The 12,099-nt window shown below is 46.2% G+C and overlaps 1 protein-coding gene and 1 pseudogene across 1 annotated transcript; both read right to left on the bottom strand.

The window, feature by feature from the left end:
• Positions 1–293: 293 nt before the first annotated feature.
• LOC130862466 (U1 spliceosomal RNA) lies at positions 294–429 on the bottom strand (annotated as a pseudogene).
• A 1,617-nt stretch (positions 430–2,046) lies between these two features.
• Mad2l1bp (MAD2L1 binding protein) lies at positions 2,047–11,107 on the bottom strand. The gene is made up of 3 exons (XM_057752069.1): positions 11,031–11,107; positions 10,364–10,620; positions 2,047–4,821 (listed from the first exon to the last, which is right to left on the bottom strand). Exons 1-3 carry the CDS (start codon positions 11,074–11,076, stop codon positions 4,309–4,311), a joined length of 816 nt encoding a protein of 271 aa, XP_057608052.1. The 5' UTR covers positions 11,077–11,107; the 3' UTR covers positions 2,047–4,308.
• Positions 11,108–12,099: the final 992 nt, after the last annotated feature.

Raw genomic sequence — 12,099 nt, 5'->3', positions numbered from 1 at the left:
ATAGGGACTTGGGAAGAAAACCAACACAAAGTCCCAACAAGGGCATTCGCTGGGCGCTGGTGGCACACGCTTTTAATCCCAGCAGGCGGGTCTCTGAGTTCCAGGCCAGCCTGGTCTACAGAGGTAGTTCCAGGATAGTCAGCACTGTTAAACCGAGAAATCTTGTCTCAAAAAAAAAAAAAAAAAAAAAAAGCAAACAAACAAAAAAACTAAATAAAGCCCCAACAAAGCCATTAGTTGTGTTATTTCAGCCTGGGAATATCACTTCTTGACCTCAGAATTTTATTTTTTTTCTGGGGAGAGCGCTAACGCAGTTTCCCACATTTGGGGAAAACCCGCAGGGGTCAGCACATCGCGAGCGCAATGGATAAGCCTCGCCCTGGGAAAACCACCTTCGTGATCATGGTATCTCCCCTGCCAGGTAAGTATGACTTCAGAATTTTATGACGAATCTGACAGCTCCTGCTTCTAAAAGCACGAGTTTCTGACGCCCTCTAAGCGCCCCCGAAGCCAGGTTTCACCAAGTAGGCTCCATCCATTCTGTCCTCTCCAGTTTTCTCCTGAGAGCTCTTTCAGTCCCTGGACTAGAGTGGCAAACAGACAAAGGAGTAAGACCCAGGACCACTCCTTGGAAAAGGATGATGTGGAAAGGGTGACATTTTCCAGGGGTGGTGACCCACACCTTTAAAACAAGCACTCAGGAGGCAGTGACAGGCAGATAGAGTTACCTAACAAGGGCTGAACCAGTCAAGGCTCTTAGTGAGATGCTGTCTCAAAGAAGCCAACACACGTGTGTAGCAGCTACAACTAGCATGTACTTAACCTTGGGCCCCCACAACGGTTTAGACTCAGATGGTAGCAACAGACAGATGAAGACCAAGACCCCACTATTGGTGGGACTCTGAATTCCCCAGGCTAACCTGACTGGGGCTTTTTCACAACCACTTCAAGAGTCTCCAGACAAACGCAGTCTCAACAGGTTGCTCTGAAGACTTGTTTCAGGGAAGTTAGGCTTGCTTTGTAGTGACTGAGCTTTTATTTCTGGATTCCTTTACGGAAGACTCATGAAGCCAAAATGCCCTGAGCCTCCACGCCAAGCCCATAGAGAAATGTGTCTAAATCACTCAATAATTACTTTGTTTTGATTGCCTGAGCATTGTTCATCGTGGCTGTTTAAATGAGCATCTGAGAACAGCTGACCTGGCTGATAGTTCTTCCACCTCAAAACAATTTATGGCCCCATTCCCAACTTCACCTCCCTGCTTTGGCAACATGGCCCAATTCTTCTGAAGAGAAATACTAGCAGAAAAAAACCCAACAGTCTGGCTGCTGGGATACATGTCTGCTGATGTCAACACATAACATAGTTCTCAAACGCCTTGTTTTCACCGGTTCTGGATTTATCTATGGCTGGTGAGTTCCACCTCAGCAACCAGAATTGGAAGGAAGGGGGAGTCTCGAAGCTTTGTTATGTGCCCATCTGGAGCAGGATCAAATCCTGGCTATTTGAGAGAAAAATGACACTAAGATCACAGGAGAGCAGCTGCCGGCAGGTGAACAGGTTTGAACTCCGGCTTCACCGTGAAGGCAAACTCACCTCCCCAAACATCATTTATAATGGAGCAGCTGTGAGACCAAAGCAGAAACAGTATACCTTGTGAGTTAACGTGGGACCAAAGCAGAAACAGTATACCTTGTGAGTTAACGTGAGAAACAGTATACCTTGTGAGTTAACGTGAGACCAAAACAAGTAAAACAGACCTTGTAGGTTAAGGGTTCTGTTTGCAGTTAAGACAGTAAGTTTCTATTTTTCCTGTGTTAAATATTTGCAAGTTAAATTTCTATTTGTAATTAAGTTTTTATTAGAACTGATGTAAACTGCAAACCATGTTTGATTTATACTAAACTTGTGACACCATCCACATAATGTATATCCTTACCCTCCTTCCCTTTCATCGTATCTTTCTGTTATGCCCAAATCCATGGGTCCCCACAAAAGCCAACAAAGGAGACTGAGTCCCATATGTAAAAGCAAAGAGCCTTTATTTTAATCAAGTTTGCAAACTCGGTCTCTCAGCAAGTCCAACGTATTGGAATATCTGGAGAGCCCTGAGCTCAATTAGAATTGTGTTTTTATAGTAGTAAAGGTGGGGGTGAGGGGGTCTCTGAGGTTCAGGACCCCTGATTGGCTGACATTTGTCTAGGGGTGTCCTGGTGAAATGCTGGCAGGTGTTTCTATCTACAGTGCTTGGAATGCCAGGAATTTCCTTTGAAAGGTCTGCTCTTGGGTGGGGGTCGGGTAACCTTGGCCTGCCAGGCATTGTCTCAGGGTAAACTATTGAGACTCCAGACTCCATTTAAATTTATCGATGGCCAGAGTCCCAGGTGATAATGGTTGGAAGTAAAGAACTTCCTTTGGATGTCCTGCCCAGACTTAGCTTTCATGGCTGGCCACCACACTAAGAATGTATAAGAACTGACTCTCTTGCTCCTGTAAACACTATGTCTCTCCTATAAAGGGGACTTCAATAGGCCAGCAGGGGCCACTCTCTGAAATCCTGACTTAGAGCAGCCTCTGACAGGCCATAGATAAAATTCCAGCATACCCTAAAATACAGCTTGCTTTAATCAGACAATTGTGGACTTGGTTTTTCTCACAATCTTCAGGTTTAACATACTAACATATACATATAAGTTAGCATTAACTAAGGTGTATAAGTACCTTTTTTCCTTTTTGGTTTCTTGAGAAGGGTCCATTTATGTAGCCCTGGGTATCCTGGAACTCACTTTGTGGACCAGGCTGGGCTTGAACTCACAGAGATCTGCCTATCTCTGTTTCCCAAAGTGTTGGGATTAGAGGCATGCACTACCCTCCTCAGCCTTGTGTGTAAGTGCTTAAATAGTACATAGGCACGAGAAGCAGGGGGCAGATGCACAGAGGCCAGCCTGGTGTCACACACAATGGATTGTGAAAACGGTCTCCATTGTGGGGCATACTGAAGTATGTAGAATTGAAGTGCCATGTTAGAAAGGACATGAAGGTAAGAAAGGTCACGCAGAGCAGTGGGGGTGGGTAAAGCAGAAACGGGAGTTTGATATGAATGATCCAAAGGGGCGGGGTTTGCCACAGGCTCCCCAAGACTGGACTTTCAGCTTCCAAAACACAGGAAAAGAAACACAGTAAAAATGTGGCCTGCTAGTCTATAATCCTAGCATTGAGTAGGCAGAGGCAGGAGGGTCAGGAGCTCACGTAACATGAAACTGCCTGAAAACATCTTGAAGAATATGCATGTGTTACTGTGTCTCAGGCACTTCACACACATTCCCCCTCGGCAGGGTGGGTGTCTGTCCTCAACTCGCAGCCAGGAGGGACAGAAGGACCATTTTTGCCAAGAGCAATGTCAGCAGCCATCAAGCTGTAGAGACAAGGCTGGACAAAAGCTCCGGAAGGAACAGGAACACGGGGAGAAAACCCCTCAAAATCCCGGGACAATCTGGGAGCCTGAGCCCCAGTTCCATCTGGCTCTAGGAAGAGCCTCTTGCTTTTCTGTTTCCAGCCTATTCTCTTGGTCTCCTTCCTCTGAATTTGTTTCTCAGATCTGAAGAGCAGAATTAATCCAAATTACTGAGACTTGAGAACAGCCGAGAGAGGATGCAGGGACTTCCCCCACTCAGCCCCTGGCGCTGGGCACATGGTCATCATCAGGTGACTTCATGAGCCTGCATACAGCAGCACCCTCTGGTCGACTGACCAGCAGCAGAAGCTCCAGGTAACCGTGTTTTGAATGGCTGCCCAGGATGCCAACATTCAGACGGTCAAGGTTACTCTCTCCTGCACACAGCACATTCGAAGCCAACCTAGGATACACAGGACTTTCTAAAAACAAACAACAAAAACCCTTGAGTCCCAAGGGCAAAAAGTCTAAGTCAAAAGTTTTAGGAAAATTTAATATGACTCTAGAAAAATTTAATATGACTCTAGTCACTTCATATTTAAATGCCTGAGTCACACCTACATAATGACCCTGGTAACCACCGTTCTGAAGTCAGCATAGAGCAGAGAACGTCCACCTCCATGCTTTCTAATCTCAGATAGAGGCTTCTGGGAGTCCATCGTTGATTGGGGACTTTGCTTGATGATGAGTACCACAGCGATGGCCACATAACATCAGTCACCAGGCAGTCTGGGGAGAGGCGGCATACTGCCAGGGCAGAGCCTTCCTCCCTCACCAGGAAGCAGCTTCAATTCCAAACAAGAGATGGGCGCCTTGGTAGCACAGGGAGAATTCAGCCCTTGTCCTCGTTCAGTCACTCGTGGAAACCTTTAAGTGTCACTGGTGCCTGGAACCAAACGTAATCCTCGGAGGCAATGGCTGGGACAGAAGGTCTTCCACAGGACAGCGTCACAGTCAGTTTGTGGCCCCGGTTGGGCACTCGGTAGTTGAGCTTGGGTAGAAACCAATCTTCTCCACAGTCACGGTGCCCCTGCAGCATGACAATGGTACCCATGAGCGGAGGAGCCTGCAGCTCACTAAAGGCATCGGCCATGAAGATGGCTCGGAAGAGACGACGCAGACAGGCAGCTGTGTTCAGGCTCTGGTCCACACTGAAGGGGACTAGTCTGGATAAGTCAAGTTCATAGAATTCCTTGGGGCTCAGGGCATTGCCTCCAAGAAGGATCAACACTCTTGGTACTAGTGTTCGGGCAAAGAAGTCCTCTAGGTGACTGAGGACACTCTCCAGTTCTGCCAGAGCCTGCTGACACTTCCTGCTGTTCACCTCAGCGGGGAGCCGAGGTTTCTTCCTTGCAGTGTCCTCTGACTATAAAGACAAAGAGTGACAGAAGAAAAAAACACGGTAGAATTAAGTGGATGGCCTTTGGTGGAACCCCATTGAGATGTGTAGATAAACAGGATTCCTGTTACTGGGCTTTATCAGAAAGCATTAAGTTAAGGGAAATCTATACATTGTACCAACTACAGTTTTCCTGTGACTTGAATAGCAAAGATGGTACTCAAAACTGGAGAATAGCAAAATGAAAGCAAGGAAATAGTGAGCTGGCCCAGCAACTAAAAGGGGCTTGCTGCATAAGCCTGACAATCTGAGTTTGATCCCCAGAACCCAAGTAAAAACAGGAAAGAATGACAAAATTTTCCTTTGATCTCCACTGTGGCACAAGTATGCAGTCACACAAACACACACACACAGAGCAATAAAAAAATTTTTTTTAATGTAAAAGACTTGGCATAGATGAAGGTAGCAAGTTTTTGTTATACAGGGAGTATAGAAATGAGGATTACTTGGTTTAATCAAGATAACTCTAGAGTAGGCCTTCCAATTGAACACAGACATGGTTATCGAGAATGGAGAGATGGTTCACAGGGTAAAAGCACTTGCTCTACAAGCATGAAGACCTGAGTTCAAATCCTCAAAACCAGGTAAAAAGCAAAATCCAGCATTGCGTGCCAGAAACAAGAAAGTCCTGAGCTTGTTGGCCAGCCAGTCAGCCTAAATGCTGAGCTTCTGATTCAATGAGACCCTGTCTCAAGGCAATAAGGAAGAGAGCGAGAGCGAGAGCGAGAGAGAGAGAGAGAGAGAGAGAGAGAGAACATTCAGTGAGGGAGAGAGAAAATGGAGTGAGTTAGAAAGAACTGCCTATAGAGAAAGAACTAAAGAATAACATTGGTCAAAGGCAAGAAGCTTCAGAAGATAAAAAGAAGATGCTGCCTACCCCACCCAATTGTAAGGTGGGCATTAAGAGTTAAGAGAGCTGATTGGCTGCCCAGCAAAATCCCAGCAAAATTCTTCACAGGTCTCGAAAGAACGGTACTCAACTGAGGAGCAAAAAACCCAGGATAGCTAAAACAATCCTGTACAATAAAAGAACTTCTGGAGGCATCACAATCCCTGACTTCAAACTCTACTACAGAGCTACAGTACTGAAAACAGCCTGGTATTGGCTTAAGAACAGACAGGAGGACCAGTGGAACTGAATAGAAGACCTGGATATCAATCCACACATCTTTGAACACCTGATTTTTTTTTTTTTTTTTTTTTTTTTTGGTTTTTTGAGACAGGGTTTCTCTGTGGTTTTGGAGTCTGTCCTGGAACTAGCTCTTGTAGACCAGGCTGGTCTCGAACTCACAGAGATCCGCCTGTCTCTGCCTCCCGAGTGCTGGGATTAAAGGCGTGCGCCACCACCGCCCGGCTGAACACCTGATTTTTGACAAAGAAGCAAAAAATATCAAATGGGAAAAAGAGCATATTTAACAAATGGTGCTGGCATAACTGGATTTCAACATGTAGAAAAATCAAAATAGACCCATATCTATCACCATTCACAAAACTCAAGTCCAAATGGATCAAAGACCTCAACATAAAGCCAGCCACACTGAACCTTATAGAAGAGAAAGTGGGAAATACACTTGAACACATTGGCACAGGAGACCACTTCCTAAATAGAACCCCAGCAGTACAGACACTGAGAGAAACAATTAAAAATGGGACCTCCTGAAACTGAAAAGCTTCTGTAAAGCAAAGGACATGGTCAATAAGACAAAACGACAGCCTACAGAATGGGAAAAGATCTTCACTAACCCCACATCAGACAGAGGTCTCATCTCCAAAATATACAAAGAACTCAAGAAATTGGACACCAAAAGAACACATAATCCAATAAAAAAAAAAAATGGAGTACAGACCTAAACAGAGAACTCTCAACAGAGGAATCTAAAATGACTGAAAGACACTTAAGGAAATGTTCAACATCCTTAGTCATCAGAGAAATGCAAATCAAAACAACTCTGAGATTCCATCTTACACCTGTAAGAATAGCCAAGATCAAAAACACTGATGACAACTTATGCTGGAGAGATTGTGGGGAAAAGGGAACACTTCTGCATTGTTGGTGGGAGTGCAAGCTGGTACAACCCCTTTGGATGTCAGTGTGGAGATTTCTCAGAAGTTAGGAACAACGTTCCTCAAGACCCAGTAATACCAGTTTGGGGTATATATCCAAAGGATGCTCAATCATGCCACAAGGACATGTGCTCAGCTATGTTCATAGCAGCTTTGTTTGTCATAGCCAGAACCTGGAAACAACCTAAATGCCCCTTGACTGAAGAATGGATAAAGAAAAAATAACAACAGCTTGAATTTTGCAGGAAAATGGAGCTAGAAAAGATCATTTTGAGTGAGGAAACCAGACACAGAAAGACAGTTATCACATGTACTCACTCATAGGTGGTTTTCAAACATAAAGCAAAGAAAGCCAGCCTACAAACCACAATCCCAGAGAACTTAAACAACAATGTGGACACTAAGAGAGACTTACATAGATCTAATCTACACAGGAAGTAGAAAGTATAAAAAGACAAGATCTCCAGAGTAAACTGGGAGCATGGGGACCTTGGGGGAGGATTGAAGGGGGGAGGGGGAAAGGCAGGGAGGGGAGCAGAGAAAAATGTAGAGCTCAATAAAAATCAATAAAAAAAGAGACAGAGAGCTGATTGGCAACTGTTAGTAAGAAACATCCCAATAAGCAAGTCCACACTGCAGAACTAGATAGTACAGGCATGCAGGAAGCATGATGGGCAGAGCTGAACAAATCTGCGTGACAGAAGTCTGGGGAGAGTTTGTAATACTATAGTTTGAGGGATTTTGTCTTTTTTTTTTCCTTTTCTTTTCTCCTTTCAAGGAAGAATCTCTCAGCCGGAGGGGGTGGCACACGCCTTCAATCCCGGCACTGAGGAGGCAGAGGCAGGTGGATCTCTGTGACTTCAAGGCCAGTCTGATCTACAAAATCCACAGAGAAACCCTGTCTCAAAAAACCAAAAAGAAAGAAAGAAAAAGAAAGAAAGAAAAAGAAAGAAAGAAAGAAAGAAAGAAAGAATGAATGAATGAATGAATCTTTCTGTGTAACAGTGTAACAGCCCTGGCCATCCTGAACTCACTTTGTAGATCAGGCTGGCCTTAAGCTCAGAGATCCACCTGCCTCTGCCTCCCGAGTGCTGGAATTAAAGGCATGCACACCACTGCCTGGCTTTTCTTTCTTTTTTATTCTTTTTTTCAAGGCAGGGTTTCTCTGTGTAACAGCCCTATCTTTTCTGGAACTAACTCTTGTAGACCAGACTGGCCTCAAACTCACATAGATCTGTCTGCTTCCACCTTCCGGGTTTTTAAGCAATTTTTAAGAGAGTCTATGTACCCTGGCTAGCTTGGAACCACTTATGAAGAGCAGGTTGGCTTCAAACCCAAGTGATCCACCCATCTCTCTCCTAAATGCTGGTTTTAGGGCCCCATTCCGGCCCTCCTATACCACGTTTGTTGCGTTTTCCAAGAGATCACCAGGCTCTCCTTATAAATATCAGTTCATAAGGCCCAGGCATCAGATAGTGATCTATCCTGAAATATTCACCAGACAGAATCAAAAGTTCCAACAGCAAACAGCAAACATCGAAAGTAAAAGAAACAAACAGGAAAAGGATTCTGGAAGAAAGACACTGCAAGCAGCAAGGAGGAGAGTGGGAAAGCCCCCCCCCCAGAGAGAGAGAGAAAGAGACAGAGAGAGAGAGAGAGAGAGAGAGAGAGAGAGAGAGAGAGAGAAGAGAAAATTTTATGGTCCTGAGGGCATGGTGGCTATAATCCTAGGACCCAGGCTGAAGTAGGAGATCACTGAAATTCACAAGCTCACTGGCCTGTGAGATGGCTCAGGCCCTGGTTGCCAGATCCCTTGGCCCACACGGTAGAAGGGAGCTGCCTCCTGCAATAGTCCTCTGACATCCACAGCTGCATGGTGATGCCTGCTCCCCATTCCCCACACACACTAAATAAGTGAATGTAAAAACTTTAAAGTTCACACATTCAAAACCATACTGGACAACACCGCAAGACCTTTAAAATAAAAAAACAAAACAAAAACTCTAACGCCCCCCCAAAAAGATCCCAAACTGATTAAGAATAAAAAATTGTTAGACTCTAAAGTCTAGAAATTATCCCCAAGAAAATACATTAAAATAAAACCAGAAACGGGTGAAAATGTGAGAAGAAAAAAATTCAAATGTAAACAGCCAATTCAGGTCTGGGGCTACAGCTTAGTAGTACAACACTTGTCTAGCATGTGAGGGGCCTTGGATTCTCAAGAGAGGAGGGGCCTTTCTGTGCCAATATCGCACCGCCAACATGGTGAACATTCCTAAGACCCGCCTGACATTTTGCAAGAAATGCGGCAAGCACCAACCCCACAAAGTAACCCAGTACAAGAAGGGCAAAGATTCTTTGTATATCCAGGGAAAGAGGCAGTATGACAGGACACAGAGTGGCTATGGTGGGCAGACTAAGCCTATTTCCCCCCAAAAGGCGAAAACTACAAAGAAGATTGTGCTGAGGGGCTGGAGAGATGGCTCAGCGGTTAAGAGCACTGGCTGCTCTTCCAGAGGACCTGAGTTCAATTCCCAGCACCCACATGGCAGCTCACAACTGTCTGTAACTCCAGTTTCAGGGCATCTGACCCTCACACCAATAAACATAAAATAATAAAAATAAAAAAAAAATAAAAAAAGAAGATTGTGCTGAGACTGGAATGTGTGGAGCCCAACTGCAGATCTAAGAGGATGCTGGCTGTTAAGAGATGCAAGCATTTTGAACTGGGTGGTGATAAGAAGAGAAAGGGCCAAGTGATCCAGTTCTAAGCTGATCTTGTTATGAAGACGATACAATCATGAACTTTTACTCAAAAAAAAAAAAAGAAAAGAAAAAAAGTGGAGGGGAGAAAGAAGAGGAGGGGAGGGGAGGGGAGGAGAGAGGAGACAGAGCATTAAGGATACGCCAGGTATGGCGATGCACACCTATAACCCCAGTAGTTAACTGGGGAAGTTGAGGCAGGCAGATCTCTGGCCTGAACTACACAGTGAAATCTTGTTTTAAAAAATATATACAATTGCCGGGCGGTGGTGGTGCACGCCTTTAATCCCAGCACTTGGGAGGCAGAGGCAGGCGGATCTCTGGGAGTTCGAGACCAGCCTGGTCTACAAGAGCTAGTTCCAGGACAGGCTCCAAAACCACAGAGAAACCCTGTCTCAAAAAAAACCAAAAAATATATATATATATATATATATATATATATATATATACAATTTAGAGAACTAACTCATGACGTCCTCGTACAACACACAACAGGACGAGTCTCAGTAAGAGAACGAGGAGAGAGAACACCAAGGCCCAAGTGGGGAAAAACAAAAAAAGCAAGCCTTCGCAAAGGCCCAGGCTTCCTCGGAAGCTGAGTTCTTAGCTCACTTTTCTACTTGCCCACCATCTAAGAGTCATGAAGTCTTCCCACCGATTTTCTTTCAAAGCCCGCGCGAACCTGGGGAGGAGATTTCCGGTAGAAGTGCTTGAGCTGTTCATAGGGCAGAGGTAGCTGTTGGCGTTGGTACATGACATGCTTTAGAAGTTCACAAGTAAACTGACAGCAGCCTTCCTGGCTCACGGGCCCGGGGAACACCACCGGCACCAAGTCTCTTGGGCGAAAGGGCTCCGAAGGTTCCTGAACTGACGTGATGACGGTCTCAGGCTCTACTTGAGGAGCGTGAGTTTCTTCCGACTTCTCATACCAATCCAAATCTAGTCCGTGAATGAAAGGGTAAAGGGGGGGGGGATTAAAATCAACATCAGTCTTCTCGTTCCCAGGGGTCACACCTGCAGACACCCACATATACTCTGGACGGTGACAGGAGACCTGATCCTGACTGGGAGCGACTTAAACGACATCAGGACAGGAGAGGACTTTCGGAGGCAGAGACTAAGGCTTCGCTATGAAGTGTGAAGTGGGGGCCAGCACACCCAAAAGTACAGGACAGGAGAAGCAGCTCCACCCAAAGCGAGGAAGTGACCCACAGAGCCCGCTCCGGCCAGGACACCGGGAACCAAGGAGACAGGGAGGAACGACGAAGGAAGCGCCAGTCACTAAATGCCTTTTGGCAGGTAGCAACAGGGAAGAAACGGGCCCCCAAGTTTTGGATCTCACGCCTTACCGGGGGCGGCCGCAGGAGACAGATCCTCTGGCCCGGGCGCAGCCATAGCTACTGCCTGCTTAATCGCCCTGCGGTTAGAAGAGACGACGCGCGGAGCATCATGGGAAACTTCAACTCCACTTCCGATTCCTACTGGCCGGAAGAAGCTCAGCGCGGCCTCTGGGTGGTGGAGGTTAGAATTAGCTGCGCACCCGGGAAAAGGAACGCTTGGCCCTTCCCACTTGGCTGATCCGCGTCCTCCGGGGCTGCCTTCCTAAGGGCGCCTCCTTTCCCGCCAGCTCCCCGCGCACCCCACTGCGCGCCTGCTTGGTGGCAGGCCCTGTCCTAGGTGCTGGAGACTCAGCCGCGGTCAAGTCAATCTCCGGTCCCTTTAGGATTAGACAGTGTGGAGAACAGGGACATCTGCCCCAGAGCGGGTTGGGGCAGGGTTAGGGTTAGTGTAGGGGAAGGGTGGTCCCCTGAGTGTATGCCCTGTGACTATAGGTAAAAAAGAAGATCCTAGTGTTTGAGATCTTGAGAGACAACGTTCTCTGTTCAAGGACTAGAAGAAAATTTATAGAGTTAAAGGCACACGCCTTTAATCCTAACACTACAGGCGGATCTCTGAGTTCGAGGCCAACCTGGTCTACAGAGTGAGTTCCAGGATAGGTTCCAAACCGACAGAGAAACCCTGTCTCAAACAAGAAAAGGAAGGATGGAAAGAAGGATGGAAAGAAGGAAGAAAAAGAAAGAGAGGACAGGTTCCCTCCACACTACTCTATGACAGGCTCACACAGAAACACAAAGTAGCGAACTGCCTGTTTGGGGGCCCGCAAGCAAGATGGCTGAGAAGGTAAAGGCACCTGCAGTCAGAACTGGTGACTTGAATACAATCCTCCTGACACACATAATAGGAGAAGAGAACAGACTCCCACAAGTTGTCCCCTCACCTCGGCACCACACACACCTGCGAGTCCGCACACAAATGTAACCATTTTAATTCACATTTTTGTAAACATAACCCTTACACTTGCTACAGTGTAGACTGACTGACAGGGACGATGAGGCGGGCTTCCCAGTTAGAGGTGAT

The sequence above is a fragment of the Chionomys nivalis genome, chromosome 19 (genome assembly GCF_950005125.1).
Source record: "Chionomys nivalis chromosome 19, mChiNiv1.1, whole genome shotgun sequence".
Lineage (NCBI taxonomy): Eukaryota > Metazoa > Chordata > Mammalia > Rodentia > Cricetidae > Chionomys > Chionomys nivalis.
Note: the sequence above shows the minus strand (reverse complement) of the source record. Positions and strands in the feature narration are given on the sequence as shown.